Here is a 19,235-nt window from a genome sequence, read left to right as displayed (position 1 = left end):
TGAAATAAAGCAATCAAGATGTATCAACGTGCCATCACTGTGTTGGATTTGCAGTTTTTTTGTTTTTTTTTAAAGAATGTACAAAGTCTAGCATTAATTTCAAGTATTGGATTTGTGTTTAGGAACAAACACAGTTGCAATACAGTGAGGTTCTGATGCAAGTGAAGGAGGCCATGATTAGGCTGAGTAAAGGACAATTTAATTTAATGAACAAAATTTGTTCCTTTGTATGTTTGTATAGACAGACAGACAGACAGACAGACAGACAAATAGTTTCACCCAAGGACAGACAGGCCAGATTAGCCGTTGCTTAAAAACCTTTAAAAAAGCCTCTCCTGTTTTAATACAAAATTAACTTGAAGGAGACAGTTTGGCAAAGAATAATATTAAGAAGTAAAAAATGTCATGAAATAAGTCGGCTTATGTTCCAAAGCATATCACATAATTTGCCAAACATAATGGAGGCAGTGTTAGGGCATAAGCATGTATGGCTACCAAAGAAACTGAATGACTTGTGTTTATTGAAGCATTTATTGCTAAATGATGCAAATCTGCAGACTGGACACTGCAGGCATAGAAATGAAATTTTCTTAAAGGGCAGAGTTAGTCACTTGAGCTTATAATGAAGACAAAACTAATAGCAGAAAGACCCATAAACAAGGAGCAACTGAAGGTAGCTGCAGTAAAGGCCTGGCAAAGCAGATCAAAGAAGGAAACTCATGATTTGGTGATGTCGTTGAGTTCTAGACTTTAGGCCTTCAATGACTTCAAAGGTGACATTGCATCCAATCATTTAAAAACAAAACTCCAAATAATGCTGTTTTTTTCAGTTACCTTTGGCCTTATAAAAATGCAGGGACTGAAGAGACAGATGTAAGTCCTAAACAGTTAATGCAGTATTTTTGTTTGTTTCCTGCTTTAACATGTGAAAACCAATATTGTTGTTGAATGGCAGAGGCAGTATTGACCTTCTGGTGTTTTTTTTTTGTTTTTATTTCATTGCTTCTGCTTTAAATTCTACCAGTGTCCCTGGCTCTCTCAGGCAGCATTTGTTTGGGAAAGTTTATTGATTTCCTTTAAAGTGAGTGCTTGGTCCTGTAGTCCATGAGGATCAAGCTTTTTAACTGCTCCTCCTTAAATGATCAGTCAGAAAATGATGATACTTATTAGCCCATAAAACTGGTTAGAGCAAAGCAGAACTGATCATACTTACTTTTGGAGAAGAGAAACAGAAAATAAGGAAATTATTGACCATGATGTAGTACACTTTGAAAATGCAGTTGCATCTTAGGGCATTTTTAAAGTTCTGCTTCAAAAGAGGAGCTGTGTGCATCTTGTTAATCTAGTGATGGTTTTCAAGTGAAAGATGAAAGAAACAAGAAAAGCAAAGATAATGTCATAAACTCCCCCTCACAGTGCAGTATAATTTAGCATGTGTCAAGTGCTGCTTTCATAATGTGTGCTTTTGGTCTACGGTGCCATGTGCCTGTACTTGGGCCTGTCTGAAATCCTGCACCATCACTGGTCTGTTATCTAATATGTGCACCTGTTATGCATTCTATTTCCATCACTTTTTTTGTCTTTTGACACAGTGTCATTGATACTGTGATATTATGTGTCTGTTATAAAGTGTTTTTCTTAGTGCTAGTTTTTCATGCTCCGGTTTTGTGTTTTTCTTTTTTCCTTTTACTTTCTAGAGTTAGACTCTTTTGTTTATGGGTAATTCTGGTTTGTTGCCGTCTGTTTATCATTCGTCCCCAGTTGCATGCTTTTATAATGATTGCAAATAATAAAAAAGTGGAGTTCACACAGACTAGTTTGCAGGTACTATAATACGAGAATCAACATGGTTCACTGGATATTTAGGCAGGTCTACACACATTAAGGTACAGTACATCAGAAAATGTGTTTTGACCAGGAATGTCACAGTGGTTAAATTCTTTTAGCCAAAAATGCAAAAACATGTTGTGCAATTAAATACTCTGTCTGCCTGATCATGCCAAAAAAATACCTAGTTAAATATGATTTCATCACAATGTGAATGTCATGATTTAGGCAGTTCATGGGATAATTACATGGTTTAAAAAAACAGACAGCTGTCGACTTTCAAAAATCAGTTGTTAAAAACGTCACAAATGTACAGTAGTTTGCCCTTACATTATCAGCAATATAGAAAAGCACTTCTACACTTTATAAGAAGCCTTGGACAATCTTTTTAAAAGTTTAAATGAACTACCAGATTTGCAAGAAATTTATCCCCAATGGCCGCAATATTCCTAACTCGTGTTAATGAGTCAAGTCAAGTAAAAAAGGCGATACTTTTACCTCAGGCAATGAGACAGACGCTGATGTGAATAATGCTAATCATGTTTATGAGAACTCAGTTACCTTCATAAGCAAACTGTCTTTTTATATTTTATAGAGTTTAAATAAAAAAATGGATATTTAGAGAATTGCTTCCTACTGTCAATCATCTAAGGATGGTACAGTATTGATGCTAGAAACATTACCTTTTGACACAAAATTCTATTACACGGAGCATCCATAATATTAACACCGCTTACCCAGGATATGGGTTTCCTTGGCTCCTCTGGGCTTGGTTTTATGGGGCATCTGGGGGTGTGCTCTGGTGTCTGGTCCCAGGACATTGGCCGTGGTTCGTTTGAGTGTTGTGGGTTGTAGGTCCTCCCTGGATCAGACTTCTTTGTCTGGTGCATCCCATGATCTGATTGGGTTTCACGCAAGGTAAGCTTAGATGTTCTGGTGCCTTTTAAGGGCAGGATTGGATTTTTTTGGCCGATTTGTGCTGCATTGGCTTTTCTGTGGGTTCAGACTAGGTGGGTGGGCTTTCGGTTCCCTTGGGCATGGCTGAACATTGGGTGCCCAAGATCCTGTCACTAGTTTGTTTGGTGATCAACAGTCAGTGATCATTGATCATTGTATAATAATAATAATAATAATAATAATAATAATGGGATGCATGCAAAAGAGAACCACCTTTTAGGTGACAATAACCAGCAGTTTTATATAGTTATATAGTGATAAATATCCAAATGTTTCCACATTAAGGGTTTTTCTAGGATAGGACACATAAGTGTAGAACCATTTTTCTACCTTTTTTTTTTTTCACTTGATTAAACATAACCAATTTCCATTAAATCTGTCTTGCAATCATTTAAATACCAAAAGGGCCAAATGTTACTATTAATGCAATCTGTCTGCAGCTGGATGCTGCAAAATTTGGAAGTAATTGTGTTTTGTGCTAAGGTTTTTTTTTATTTATTTTTTATTTTTTATAAGTGTACATTAGACAGTGGTTTTTAAGGTTTAATTTTTTTAATCATCTATTTATTTTTTAAGTATGCCATCATCTTTCATTTCACAGTATTAAGACTTATGAAAATACTGTAAATATCTTTATTGTGCACATTATAAACGATGAGTATTTCTTTAACATGGATTAGCCTAAATAGCCAATAGCCTTTACTTATTGTGGTGTAATGCCTCAGTTTGCACATTTCTGAGCTGATTGGCAATGCTGTTGTGCAACTGCTCTCATCTTTCATGATCAGAACTAATCACAGGGTTACCATCAAACCCCTCACATCTGTTCATCTTAGCTTTTTGTACTTTTTTATTTATTTTTATCTTGTCTTGGGGCATGATGATGCATCCAAGCTTATGGCACAGATCCTTAAACATGTCAATCACTAGTTAACCGTGATGAATGATTCTAGGATAAGACCTTTAGGGGGAGTCAGCCCCTAATGAGAACATACTATTGTTAGTAATGGTTATTTTAATATTACATTTACTAATAAGTAACATGTTTTTTTTTTCTTTTCTTTTATAGAAAACAATAAAATGGAATAGTATTCAACCATGTAATTGTTATCTATTGTTGTCTAAGATAAATATTGGGCCAAAAAATAAAATAGGAACCCTTAATTTTGGTCTTTACTATCTCATGTAATTGTGCTTTACTGATCAAAAGCTATTGATTAGTTAAGCTGTAGTCCAATGACATAACACTTTGAGGTACTGTACTGTAAATGATGTTAAGGGAAAGAAATTAGGCGAAGAAACTTTAGATAGATAGATAGATAGATAGATAGATAGATAGATAGATAGATAGATAGATAGATAAATAGATAGATAGATAGATAGATAAATAGATAGATAGATAGATAGATAGATAGATAGATAGATAGATAGATAGATAGATAGATAGATAGATAGATAGATCGTTTTAACTATCATGTGTTTTAACTGTGTCCCATTACTCAGGACAATCAAAAGTTCCAGTTTGATTTGAACACACCTTACATTTTTGTAATACATTTTATTATTATTTTTATTTTTTTTTTTTCTTCTTCTTCATCAACCTTGAGTTGTGACTTAAAAAAGTGTTCGTGGACCAAAGACGAAACAATGATACAACAAAAAAACTTAAGTGTCCCACTTTCCCAGTGTCCTCTTAAAAAAAAAAAAAAGAGGCATAATTTATCTGTATTCAGTTTGAAGAGGCATCATTTTATATGTGTGTTTGTTTTTTTCATTGTGATTTTTAGATCATATAAAAGACAACCTAAACTTTTTGATGTTGCTGTATATACGGCATTAAGATTAGAGTTAAAAGGTGACAAAAAACATGAAATTTCTAAAACTGTCCCACTTCACCACTGTTCATCCTATAACAATATTGGGTCAGAATGAATAATTAAGGATTGCAACATCATTCACCAATTTTAGTGCTGAGGCTTGAAAAATCTATCTACAAGTAAAGTCCACGTGCACACAACTTTGTGTGTATTACTATAATTAGGAGTTGTCAATTTAGACTTAATTTGTCTAAATTGACAACTTAAAAGTTAATACTGTAAGATGCATTTGTGACAAATGCATGTGTTTGTGTATGCACACTATCTACAAAATAATAGAAACTACCAGCTACTAACATTATGTAAATAACACTGCCACCCAAAATATCAGAGTGTAACTGCACCCATCATGACCACTACACATTAAATCATTAACTTAACCTGTAATTGTTGGTCACATCTCTAGGCAGATTGAACTGTAACAGTCGAGTGCTAAACATGATTTAAAAAAATAATTATGCATTAACATCATTATCTTTAGGAGTGCTAAGATTCAATCTATGAGTGTTTAAGCACTCCTTAAAGGGTCTAAAATTGCCATAATATATTTGTCTTTGAATGTCGGGGTTGACAGGGTGAACTGGGCTCTTTTTTACTTCATTTACTCCCCATATTCTCACAAATCATGTCAATATTAAACTTAAATTCCACTTTTTTAAAAAACTCCTACCCTCAGTTTCCACCTTCATTAAGAAACAGCATCATTTATATTATTATATGAGCTATAGCCCCCTCTAAAGGTTCTGGTTTTAACAGTACATGCATCCAGAAACATCTGACTTTGCCTCAACAGCTTTCTCTACTGGCGGAGATGGGCTTCGGTGCTTGTCTCACCTATGTGGATCCCTGTGATGTCCCTAAGGATCAGCAATTACTGGGAAAAGCATTCGGGGTGACGTTAAACCCAGGAGGCGACCCGTCAACCCCAGGCTACCCAAGCACAGGTGAGTACAGCATACGCATCCCATCACTTATGTGCTTTAGTTCCACAACCTTATTCCTGAAACAACCTCTATTATTAAGTCAACAAGGCATGCTAAGCTCAATCTGAAAGTCTAATGGAGGTGCAATCCACTGGGATATCCAACTGCCTGATTAGACATGCATAAGGAATGAGTAAGTAGAGAGAGAAGAGCAAGCCAAAGTTATAGTTGGCCATTGTTAGGTTTGCATTGTTTAGCTTGATGTCTAAAGACTAAAATTCTGGCATTTAATATGAATTTATTTTGCATACAAAAAGTCACATTAAAGTAATTTGCACATTTTTTGTTTACTAGTTTTCATATTCAGACATCCCCTGAGAAGCGCTGCTCTTTGAAACATAAGCCACAATAAAGTCGAAGAAAGAAGTATGTTAAGTTTATGAATGGCTGTAAATGAGTGCTTAGGCTTCTCCTGAAATCCCACTGCACCGCTAACACACCTCATGAAGGGCTTGTTAATTAGCTGATAAGTTGAGGCAGGTGTGTTAGAGCAGGGAAAAATGCAAAAATATTTTCCCTCAAGGCCATTAGATGACTTGAAATAGTAAACACTGTACCAGTAATACCTTTGCTTAAAACTATGATATTCCCCTAAAAAAAAAACACTGGGGTTTACCGCTTATTGTGTTTATTACTATATTCTCATTAACTGGGGTCATTAACTGGTGGATCTAACCTGGGACCCAGAAAAAAAAAAATCAGCTGACTGCATACATGATAAAAATATTGTATCATTACTAAAAACCTATAAAAAAAAAAGTGTAGCTGAGACAGTAATGATTTTGTTGTTCTTCTTCTTTTATCACCCAGTTTTATTATTTTGCCAGTTCTCTATAAGAGTTCCATATACCTTTATTAAAACAACAGCTCAATATTTTGTTACACAATTTAATCTGCTTTGAAAGAACATGACGCGATTTCAAATATGACTTGAGTTGACATAAGTGAATAATTCAATGTTTTCCCACACTGTAGAATCTCCCTCCTAGGCTATTTGGCCATCCGTTTAAAAATATAAATCATTTTTACACGGTGGACAAAGTATACAAGTTCTGCACTTGAGTAAAAGTAAAGATATGTCAGATAAGATATTACTTAAGTAAAAGTAGAAGGTTTCTGTCAACATTTTTACTGGAGAAAAATTACAGAAGTATTTACCTTCGTATCTTCACACCAGCTATGATAAAAAAAAAGTGTTCATTTGTTTTATTTTTTACTTTATATTTTGTATCAATAATTTTATATGAATATATAAATATATTCATTGTTTTGGATTAGAAGCACATTTCCGGAACAAATTATTCTCGCAATCCAGGGTTTAACTGTACAGATGTTTGTTGTAGGATGTATCGGAAGAGAAGTATAAAGTATCTATATAAATAATAGAAAGGTTTTGTCTGTGCATTAATCAGAACTTACTCTTTAAATAATATCTTGGCTTTATACTGTACGCACCTGAGGCCAGTCCCTGAAAAATCTGCCAATATGTCTGTCTGTCCAGGCAGATTTTGTCACAGCATCCTACAAAACTGGCTGGACAGAATTTAATATAACTTTAGCAGCACTTGTACTCTTACCATACTCTAACTTGGTATTTGCCTAAAGTGAAATCAATGAAATCAAATTTCATTTGATAAATGAAATCAAAATGTTCAGTATAGGTGAAGTTATAAAAAGTTTCTTACAAACAGAAAGTTTTGACAGTGAACTGACAGTGTATATAAGTGAATTTTGAGTTGTTTTAAGACAAAATTTTAATTTATCCAATGTACTAATTTTAATTTACTTTAACTCTTTTCCTGTCCATGAGACTATTTATGTATTTATGACTATTTAAGTAAACTGTGTGTGTGTGTGTATATATATATATATATATATAGAACTAAAAATGTATCAATTTCTGTTTCAAGTTTGATGTGCACAAAATGTCAGTGACAGTTTTTCTTTTGAAATAGTTGTTGTGAGGCTCAGGTACTCTAAAGCTGAGCAATACAAAAACAAAATGTATACATCAGAAGATAAAAGGGGAAGAAGAGTGAAAAGAGGGTTGGAGAGATAAAAAAAAAACAGCATTCTTTAAACATGTTCGGACTTCCTCTATATGGCATTTTTCCCCAGGTTTATCGTGTCTGCAGTATTAAATACTGTACAAAATCATTCACAATTTTAAACATAACTTAAAAATTAATAATTAAATAACCATCAATCCCTTCATCTAGAAAACCCTAAAGTCCAAATAGGGACCGGGAAGGCCAATGGTGACCATTGTACTTATTTATTTAAATGCCAATTAGCCTAATCTGCATGTCTTTGGTCTGTGAGAGGAAACCGGAGAACACGCACCAAGCACGGGGAGAACATGCAAACTCCATGCACAGAGACCCGATGTTGGAATCGAACGTGGGACCTTGAGGTGCAAGGTGAAAGGCTAAGGTAACTCCTAAGCCACCGTGCCACCAGATAGACAGATAGATACATTTTCACAAAGCTTTGGACTAATATAAAAAAAATCCAATCACATCATGTGACATCTTTAAACTTCATCTGGAACCAGTGAAAAATACAATGCAGGGGTTTAATATCTTTTCTTTTAAAATTAATTACTTTTTAGTGGGGTTGGAAGTGGAAATCCAAATGCTGTTCCCTTTTAAGAGCTACACACCGGATCGCACTCTCACCGGATCAGGAAGTTTTTCTGTGAACTACTTAAGCGCACCTCGGCACTTCTTGTGAATGGGCAGGAGAAACATACTCTCTCGCTTCCGCAAATACGGAGTTACTGCAAGTAAGTAATGCATGCGTTCGAGCATTGCATATCGTCGGAATGCTGAAGCAGGATTGCCAGGATGCCCTTAGCGACTCTCTCTCTCTCTCTCTCTCTCTCTCTCTTCCTTTTTTTGGCAACCTTCATGACGAAGTAACTCTTTCATGGAATAAGCCTTATTCATCCCGTGTGTTTTCGTGCCATCAACTTTTTCGAATATCGTTGATGTGAAGGCATGGGGTTAAATAATGATGCCCCAGATAGAAGAGACGCTGGCAGACTCTCTCTCTCCTGGGACATCATCCTCCCTGAAAAAGCCGACACTCTCCACCAGGCCGCGTAGACTGTCATCTTCCCTGGTGGGGGAAAAGCTTTCAGGCAGCTGGTCAGGACTGCTGAAGGACTTAAGCACTAGCGGGGCTCTTCATGATAGGGCGTTCTTGGAACTACGCCAAGCCACAGACCTGTCTCTTCATGCAAAAAGCAGACGGCCCATGCTATCGACTGTTCTATGGCTACGATGGTTCCGCGGAAAGGCATCTGTGGCTAAATTTCACTGGCTTTAAGGATAATGGATCGTGCATTCCTCCTTGATGCCCCCATCTCGCTTTCCGGCCTGTTTGTCGATGCCGTTAACTCTGTCGCCACTACTGTAGATTTCGGATGGCGAAATTATATAAAACAAGCCTTCGGGAAATTCTTTCCCCGCCGTGATCAAGAGTTGGGACTGTCGGCCACCCAATCCTGACTAGGTCTGACTCTCGCGAGGCGTGAATTTTTACATGTGTTCCCCCTGGCACCCCCAGGAGGTCGATGTTTATGCTCCGCCACCACTGGTGTTTTGGGCAACACCGGTCGCCAACAAAATGTTAGTTCTTTGGTTATTTCCTGCCATGTTTCAGGATGCCAAACATCTAACACCCCCCCATCTAAACGAGCAAAGGGAACATGTTCCCTACCAGACAGGGAGTCAGGCTACTACAGTTGGTATTCCTTGGTTCCCAAGAGAAACGGGGGGCTGCATCCAATTTTAGATCTTTGCGGGCTGAACCGCTATCTGAAAAAATACTGATTTAAAATGTTGACTGTCAAAGGTATTGTTTCTTAAATCCAACCAAAGGATTGGTTTGTGACAATCGATCTGAGCGACGCATGATTTCATATGGAAATATTTCCACAACACAGGAAGTTCCTTGCTTTTGGGGGTGAAACTTACCAGTATCGGGTCCTTCCATTTGGCCTAGCTCTGTCACCCGCACATATACAAAATGCATGGATACAGTCCTGGCTCTTCTACGATTCCAGGGCATCCATATTTTGAATTACATAGACGACTGGCTGATTCTGGCTCAGTCTCGACATCGGCATGTCGGCATGTCGTCCTAGCTCATCTTGATTCTCTGGGATTCAACCTCAACGCCACAAAAAGCGTTCTCTTTCCTGCTCAGATCACAACATATTTGGGTGTCACGTGGAACTCGATCACAATGCAGGCACAGCTGTCTCCTGCGCGTGTCGAATCCATTTCCAACACCCTGAAGGAAATCAAGCTAGGCCAGAAAGTGACTGTTCATCGCTTTCAGATATTTTTTAGGTCTCATGGCAGCTGCATCCACGATGATACCTCTGGACCTTCTGCACATGGGATCGTTTCAGTTGTGGCTAAAAGCAAGCGGATTTTACGCGCCAGGGGCTTCGTACCCTTTCTATGTGGTTTAGACCCCGGTTTCTGACTTTGGGTCCTACTCTAGGTGCGTTTTGTTGTCGCGAGACGCTAATGACAGACGCTTCCCCCACGGGCTGGGGTGCGGCCTTAAATGGCCGTCCAACCCAAGGGAGCTGGAGAGGCCATCTTGTCATGTGGCACATCAATTGCCTCAAAATGATGGCTCTATTTCTGGCCCTATAACACTTCCTCCAGCATTTGAGAGGCTACCATGTACTAGTGCGGGTGGACAACAATATGGTAGTCTCGTACATAATTGTCAGGGCGGACTGTGTTCGTGCCGCTTGAATAAGCTAGCGCACCAGGTTCTGCTTGGGGTGCAGGATGAGTTCCTGTCCCTTAGGATGATTTACATTCCAAGGCATATGAAGTTGGGAGCAGTCTGGCTGTCCAGACAGGCTGTGACACATGGAAAATAGAAACCACACCCCGAAGTAATTAGTCAAATCTGGAAGAGATTTTATGTAGCAAAGTTGGACCTGTTTGCCTCGCATGAAAGCACAATGTCCCCTTTGCTACTCTCTGACTCCTCCTGCCCCCAAATTGAGTGTTTTTGAAAGTTGGTGCATGGCAAAACATGTAGACCCCGTCCACTGCTTCAGTGCTGGAGTTTCTGCAAGAAAAGTTCTCCTCAGGCTTATGCCCTAGTACCCACAAAAAGTATGTAGCCGCTATTTCGGCTTGTCATGTTCTGACTGATTGGGTTTTTGTGGAAAAGCACCCTTTAGTTGTCCGTTTATTCATAGAGCTAAACGGTTGAGACCGTCCCACTAGAGCGACGGTCCCTTCTTGGGACTTAGCGATTATGCTTGATGATCTGGTTGACACACCTTTCAAACCACTGTCGGGTTTCTGACCCTTAAGATGTTTTTTCTTATCGTTACTTTTCAAGAGAATTGGAGATCTGTAGGCTTTGTCAGTCGCCTTTCTGCCTAGACTTTGCCCCTGGGCTAGTCAAAGCTATTCTGCATCCTCACCCAGTTTTCCTCGAAGCCTTCTGTCCTTTGCCTTTTACAGCTCCAGAACAGGAAAGGTTTCACTTACAGTGTTCAGTACGCGGTCTTCAGATCTATATCTAACACACTAGCCAGTGGCGTAAGCCAGAGCAGCCTTTTTTATGCCAAACGCCGTCACATCGGGCGAGAGATGCTATTGCCCTAGCCTACGCGTGGTCACACTTCACCTCTAGGAATCAGGGCTTATTCGACCAGGGGGATTGCCTCATCTATTGCGCTGGCAAGAGGTGTCCCCTTGCAGCAAGTGTATGATGGGGCAGGTTGGTCCTCTTTGCACACATTTGTCAGATTCTATATTTTGGATGTTCATGCTACTCCGGGCTTACAGGTCCTCAAGTCAGCCTCCCAGAGCTAGGTCTAAGACCTCTTGGCTATTGTGCACACATGCAACACAACCTTGGGGGTCCAGACACTTGCAGTGCAGCGGTGTTGGTATTTTCGTTCCCACAGCGTTTTCACGCAGCATCGAGTGTAGCTTTTGAAAGGGAATGTCTCGGGTTACTTTGCTGTAACCCTGTTCCCTGAAAAAGCGGAAACAAGATGCCGTCCTTTTAGACAAAATTGATCTGAGAAATGTTTCCGGTTCACTCCTATTTATAACGTGCACGTGCACTTCATCAGATGACATTACATGACCAAGGTTATATGAGCCAAAATTTGGCGTGTTTGATACACACATGCTTCACAACTGGCAACACAAAAAGATGTTCCCATAGCGTTTTCACGCAGCATCTCATTCTCGCTTTTTCAAGAAACAGGTTTCCAGCAAAGTAACCCAAGACGTTACCAACCTAGTCAGGACAGCCCTCAACTATTACATGTACTGCTGTCAATTATTGCTAGAAATAGTTATTTAATCAAGGTACAGTATGTGGTGGCATTAGTGGCATGTGGACAGAGGATTCTGTCCCTAAGACACTGAAATGTTACAGGAGCAACTACAGTACCTTAAAGGATGTCTAACAACTTGGTGGAATTCGGATGGTCTGAAAAAAGGTAGTTTTTCATGGAAAATTGAAGTCAAAAGAATCTGGCAATATATTTTAGTCAATCACAGGGTTGAATAAAAATAAGCTGTCATGTAAGTCTTGAATATGGGACACTGGGACTTCTCAATTACCCCTGTGTCAACTATTGCTTTCAGTTTCTCCCAAACCACATATTTGTTCTCTTTAAGCAGCTACTAGGGGGAGCTGCATACAACCACACTTGGAGGAATCTCAGTGTGGTACTTTATGAATTTAGTGTGACCAGGTAGAGGAAAAACCTATTGTGTAGTAATACAAACACTTTATCTCCTAGTGCAAATTCCCATAGCCGAGGGTCAGTGTTACACTGCCAGGAAATAGGAAAAAAACACAAGGAGGCTTATGGGACCCCCTTTACTGCATAACAGATTGAATAACAATCCACTTATACTAGTTCCGAGTATCATCATGAACAAACTTGCAAAACATTTTTAGGTATTTGATTAAACCATTACACCATGCTGGTGTCCAAACACTGTTGTAATTCTAGTTAATCCCTAGCAATTCATACAGCTCTCAGAGTGTGAGTGTGTCATGATTCATAATTTCAGAATGCTTTGGGGGATTTCAAATCAGGAGACAGCTCAAATCAGAGTGCATCCAAAACTCTCCCTGGTGAGATATTGCACAAAGGCACTGCTTCAAGGTATCATGTTGCATAATCCACTAAAACTAGCATAAGAGATGCCCATGTGCAGTTCAGCAAGGTCCATGGCAATACTTTCAAAGGAGACATGGATTGATAAAAGAGGGTGCAATGGCACTATGGGATGACTGCAGGTTCAGTAACTGCAATGCAATGGGCAGTGGTACTGTAACTTAGTGGCTGAACGCTCACCAAGATGCCACTCTTAGGTTCTTAATCATGTCTGCTCTAAGAGTGTCATAACATGGCTGACCCTGCACTCTGACCCCAGCTTCCTAAAAGTATGCAAAGAAATATATATTTACTTTGCTGCCATGCATATGTGACAAATGAAGCCTCTTTCTTCTCCATCGAACCAACAAAGTGTGGGGGAAGTACAGTAGCAGGGAGTTTGTAGCTGATTCAGCGTATGTTATTCTTGAGTTGGGAAAATAATGCACTGGGTATATTTGGGCAGAGATTTATTAGATTTGCCCTGTTGAAACCCCCAACAACAATAAAAACTAAAACCAAAAGTTCTCTTGAGCACAATACAATTCATAACTTTCGTCTGTCTTAGGTCTGGCAACATGTATACTGTTGCAAGGCTGAGAAAAACAAATTAGTATTTCACAGTTGGTCCCATGAATTTACAGGTTAAAACATTCTTAGCATCAGATATGCTGTACAGCTGCTTTGGCTTGTCTCATAAGTACTCAGTATGGCATGTGCTTGCATATGTAGCTATTTGTTTCAGTGATCTGATCTCAGGTGGCTAATCAGCAGGTGGTCCATCATTATTTTCAAATCAGACATTGTGTTGTTTCATTTAGCTGCAGTAATGTTTCATATCCTATTGTAATATATATAGAAGGAGGAAAGTCTTTATTTGGCAAGTCTTTACATTCATTACTAATAGGAACTGAAAATGGACAAAGTGGTCATTTTTTTTAAATAACTTAGAAAATTCCAGTTTAAAAAGTAAAACGTAATTTTTCACAAGTAATGGTGCATTCTCTTCCAATCTGTTGTTATTTTTTATGTTTGTAGTGGGAACATCACTCATTGTGACAAGAGACAGAAAGTTTCAAGCCTTTGCACAGCTGATATAAAAACAACATCCTACTGTGATACGTTTGTTAAAATGTGTAATTATCAAATTAAAGAACAATTGATATGAATAGCAATCATGAAAAACCAGTGGCAATAAAAATTCATATATAAGTAAACAAGATACCACTGCAAAATTATCAGTTTATGTTGTTTATTTTTTTCTTACAGGTGGATGTGTTGCTAAGATGAACAGTTTTGTTTCATTACTTGTGAACTGCAGACAATATTAATCTTCAATTTAAACTATAACTATTGTTATGTAGAGTGTATATTTAAAGGAAATAACAACTTAAAGCAAAATGCAAATAATTTGTAAACAAACTGTGTCACTGCTTTGGCTAATTAACATAAAAAAAATCAGTATTTGGTGTAATAACCCCAATTTGCAATTACAGCTTTCATGCATTTTGGCATGCTCTCCACCAGTTTTTCACCTCGCTGTTGGGAAACTAAATACAACTCTGTTTGCAAAAAAGCAAACAGCTTAGCTTTGCTTTCCTCTTGCTAAAATTCCAGAAGTTTTCTGGAGTAAATTGCAGTGGTCTCCTATTTTATATATATATATATATATATATATCCTAAATACTATTTATCTATTGAACAATTGGGTCGCTGCCAAATACTGTAGCTAGATCAGGTATTGGATAATGGGGCTTATCCACGGTATGAAGGTAAAACAGTAGCAAAACCCAAAAGCTTGCAAATTCGAATGTGAGAACTTGTAAAATTAATATTTGTATTTGTAAGTTGAAATTTATACTCACAGCTCTGATGTGAAAAGCTGCATCTATCGATTTGCACACCTGTGTTTTGAATTCGAAGTTGCAGATTAATAGTGACAAATGTGTAACGTGTCATTCACATAAACAAAATGACAGGCACAATTGTGTACTACACATTTATCTTTGCGCTTTACTTCAGTTTCGCTGTACAACCACAAGTCGGCGCTCACAACCTCTCAGATCTGGCAGTACAACCTCAAATCCCGGGGCACTGACTTTTGCTACTAATTTTGCGATATTCCTGTAGCAAAACTCACTTGTGCACTTGTAAACGCGGGGGCGGGGCTGGGGTGGGAATTAAGTCATTTTATTGGTCGATGCCTCACCAATGAATATTTAATTGCTTGGAGCCAGCCAATGAAGTGGGACGTTTTTGTGCGCGATGACGTCACAGACTACACAGAGCAGCTCGCGCCGTTTCGGTGGTGGTGGTCATCTATGCCAACCAGTTAAACGACATTGCTGCGCTTTTACTGGTATATAAAATCCAGTAAAACTAATGATATTTAATAAAAAAAAATTCCAAGCGTTTAAAAAAAAAAATAGCTGATACATATGCATACAAATGTTTGCATTATGGCTGGCATTGTTCATTGGTGAGGCATCGACCAATAAAATGACTTCGTTCCCACCCCAGCCCCGCCCCCGCGTTTACAAGTGCACAAGTGAGTTTTGCTACAGGAATAGCGCAAAATGAGTAGCAAAAGTCAGAGCCCCGGGATTTGAGGTTGTACTGCCAAATCTGAGAGGTTGTGAGCGCCGACTTGTGGTTGTACAGCGAAACTGAAGTAAAGCGCAAAGATAAATGTGTAGTACACAATTGTGCCTGTCGTTTTGTTTATATGAATGACACTTAACACATTTGTCACTATTAATCTGCAACTTCGAATTCAAAACACAGGTGTGCAAATCGATAGATGCAGCTTTTCACATCAGAGCTGTGAGTATAAATTTCAACTTACAAATACAAATATTAATTTTACAAGTTCTCACATTCGAATTTGCAAGCTCTCGAGTTTTGCTACTGTTTTACCTTTATACCACGGGGCCAAACTGTTTACTTCAGTTCTATGTTTGCATAGAACTGTGTGCTACAGCAGCATGTTCAGCAGCATGTTCAGCATGCTTTTAGATTTGACTCACAACACAAATATAGAGGGAGCCAAATACTCCACAGTATAAAAGGTAGTACACTACAGCATACCAGAATAGTTTTAATTAACCAATACTAACTACTATTTTTGGTAAGCCATCAGTGATAGCGTAATAATTTAATCTCTACTATCTACACATTTTTTGTCCAACCTCTGACACCTCTTGGCCACTGCTTTTATTACAATTTTGCTCAAGGGCTTCACAGTTTCAGTTTGGTAGAGCAATACCATGCCTGACTCTGCTGTCTTACCCAGCTTACTAATAAGCTAGTGTGAATTTGGAGCTTCTTAAGTTTCATTACTTCAGCTCTGTCCACTAAAAAGAGCCAATAATACCCTGCTGCCTGACTTTTGCTATGACACTACAGTAAATGACAGACAGCAAAACAACTCACCTACCTGGTTGTACAAGTGGATAGCCAAGAAAAGGAGTGGGTGAAGAAGGACTGGATTTAGGCTCTTCCTAACTTTGGAAGCAGAGATAGCCCACTTCTCCTAGTCAGGGGATGAGACAGGCACCAATGGCCGAAGTAGTGTTTTTTTGCAACCAGGCTACTACTGAGTTTTACAAGTGGTCCTAGCAAGCAAACATTATACCCCATACATAGCCCAATGTAGACTAGGCACCAGTTTCTGTTCTTCCTGCTCAATAAAGAACGAAAGGCCATTGGCATGCAAACACTGCCAATATGTGCCTAAACTCTTACTTTTTGCCTGGTAGTTTCTTGTTCAAGCCAAGTCTTTGTTGATGTAGCCCTGCCGGATTTACTGAATATTTTGACCAAGCCTGGATTTGTAGGTTATGAAACTTTTGGAAAAAATTTTTTGATTTATTAAAAATAAATTTATTTTCATAAACAAATTGAAAAAGCACATGTACATAAGTATTCACAGCCTTTGCCATAAAGCTCAAAATTGAGCTCATGCGCATCCTGTTTCCCCTGATCATCCTTGAGATGTAAAACCGAACTGTTGTTTATCCCTTGTGACTCATCTCCAGGTCAAGACCTTGTGATATCCATGGACAACAACCAAATCACTCCCTCAACCACCGCCCGCAATCTTGGGGTAACCGTGGACAATCATCTGTCATTTTCCCCACACATCGCTAACCTTACTCGCTCTTGTCGATTTCTTCTTTACAATATCAGAAGAATTCGCCCATTTCTTTCTTCACAGGCTACTCAGGTGCTTGTTCAGTCCCTTGTTATTTCAAGACTGGACTACTGCAACTCACTCCTGGCAGGCCTGCCTCTGTCCACGATTCGTCCTCTGCAACTGATCCAGAATGCAGCAGCACGACTCGTTTTTAACCTTCCCAAGTTCTCCCACACCACCCCACTCCTCCGCTCCCTGCACTGGCTTCCTGTAGCTGCCCGCATCAAATTCAAAACACTGATGCTTGCCTACAAAGCCAAAAATGGCCCAGCACCCACTTACCTCTCTGCGCTAATTACACCACGCACTGCACCACGTTGCCTCCGATCCTCCAGCACTGCTCGCCTCATCCCACCATCTCTCAGGGATCGAGGGCGGCATTCATCCAGGCTCTTTTCTGTTCTGGCACCTAGATGGTGGAATGAACTTCCTCTAGATGTCCGTACATCAGAGACTTTGACTATCTTTAAACGACGACTCAAGACGCATCTGTTTCTCCAGTACTTGGACTAACCCCCCTCCCCCCGAAAAAAAAAAAAAAAAAAAAAAAAACTCAGTTGTGTTGGACTAATGGTACTTAGTTATTAACCTAGTTAACCCAGTGTAAGTATGTATCCAATGTTGTAAACATTAAAGCACTTTTTGTAAGTCGCTCTGGATAAGGGCGTCTGCCAAATGCCTAAATGTAAATGTAAATGTAAATGTTTTTGCAGCTTAATTGGAGTCCATCTGTGATAAATTCAGTTGATTGGACGTGATTTGGTCCCACCGTTGACAGTTTATGTCAGAGCACAAACCAAGCATCAAGTCAAAGAAATTTACATTTAGGCATTTGCCAGAGCGACTTACATTTTTATCTCATTATACATCTAAGCAGTTGAGGGTTAAGGCAATACAGTAAGCCAACAGTGGCAACTTGGTGGTTGTGGGGTTTGAACCTGGGATCTTCCGAATCATAGTACAATGCCGTCACCACTGTGCTACCCCTGGCCCCAGTTTGTCTGTAGACCTCTGAGACAGGATTGTCTCGAGGCACAGATCTGGGGAAGGTTACAGAAAAAATTCTGCTGCTTTGAAGATCCCAATAAGCACAGTGGTTTCCATTATCTGTAAGTAGAAGAAGTTTTTCAAAACCACCAGTACTCTTTCTAGAGCTGGTCGGCCATCTAAACTGAGTGATCGAGGAAGAAGGGCCTTAGTCAGGGAGGTGACCAAGAATCCGATGGTCACTCGGTCAGAGCTCCAGGAGGTCTTCTGTGGAGAGAGGAGAACCTTTCAGAAGAACAACCATCTCTGCAGCAATCCACCAATGTTGTTTGTCATGGTCCGAAAGAAGTTCTTCAGGTGCCTTTTGGCAAACGGGCTGCCATGTGCCTTTTACTAAGGAGTGGCTTCTGTCTGGCCACTCTACCATATAGGCCTGATTGGTGAATTGCTGCACCACTGAGGAAAATTTTTTTATTAAATCCATTTTAGAATAAGGCTGTGACATAAAATGTGGAAAAAGTGATGTGCTGTGAATACTTTCCGGATGCACTATACTGTGTATATATATATTTCTGGATTATACCTGGATTAGGTAAGAAATATTTTTGTACATTTTTATGCCTCAATTCAACTTTTAAGATTCTCAAGAATGAGTTCATCATAAGAGGGACAACCCATGTTAGATGTTTTGGAGATAAAATCAGAGGGGCCAGATTAAGGTGGTTTGGACATGTTCAGAAGAGAGATGGTGAACATATCGGTAGAAGGATGCTGAGGTTGGAACTGCCAGGCAGTTTTGTTCGATTTATCTGTAAGAATTTTTGTATTACTTGCTAGGACCTTCTTTTTTAACCAGCTAACCCAACATGTTTTTAATAGCCATAAGGCCTAGTCTCCCAAATTCTGATTTACTTTTTTACCTGACAGTACTCTCGGTCAGGAACCCCACCTGCACTTTCACACAACCCAAGCTGGTCTCTCTGGCCAAGCAAGCCTTGTTTATCCTACTGCCATCACTGACAGATAAATATCCACTCCTGTGTGTTCCCTCCCACACTCAACATGATTTCTGGCTGAATCCTGCCTTTACCTTAACTGGCCACTATTGTATAATTGTGGAAATGTCAGACTGAATTCTCTAATGATTTTGTAGCTTCTTTGCTTTTGGGTCCTTATTGTTAACTTTCTGGTCCTGGCACCTGATCCTGTTAGCTACATCATCTGCTACCCCAAGGCAA

At 39.2% G+C, this 19,235-nt stretch overlaps 1 protein-coding gene across 1 annotated transcript in view; it reads left to right on the top strand.

Moving 5' to 3' along the window:
- The window catches only part of LOC128543257 (inactive N-acetylated-alpha-linked acidic dipeptidase-like protein 2), a 318,759-nt gene that overhangs the window by 155,159 nt on the left and 144,365 nt on the right, over positions 1-19,235 (top strand). Inside the window, exon 5 of the mRNA XM_053513625.1 lies at positions 5,455-5,605. Within this exon, the coding sequence (XP_053369600.1) occupies positions 5,455-5,605 (151 nt within the window). The remainder of the gene's footprint in view (positions 1-5,454; positions 5,606-19,235) is intronic.

This window comes from Clarias gariepinus, chromosome 15, assembly GCF_024256425.1.
Source record: "Clarias gariepinus isolate MV-2021 ecotype Netherlands chromosome 15, CGAR_prim_01v2, whole genome shotgun sequence".
NCBI lineage: Eukaryota > Metazoa > Chordata > Actinopteri > Siluriformes > Clariidae > Clarias > Clarias gariepinus.
The sequence above is the reverse complement of the archived record's forward strand: the minus strand, read 5'-3'. Positions and strand labels throughout refer to the sequence as shown.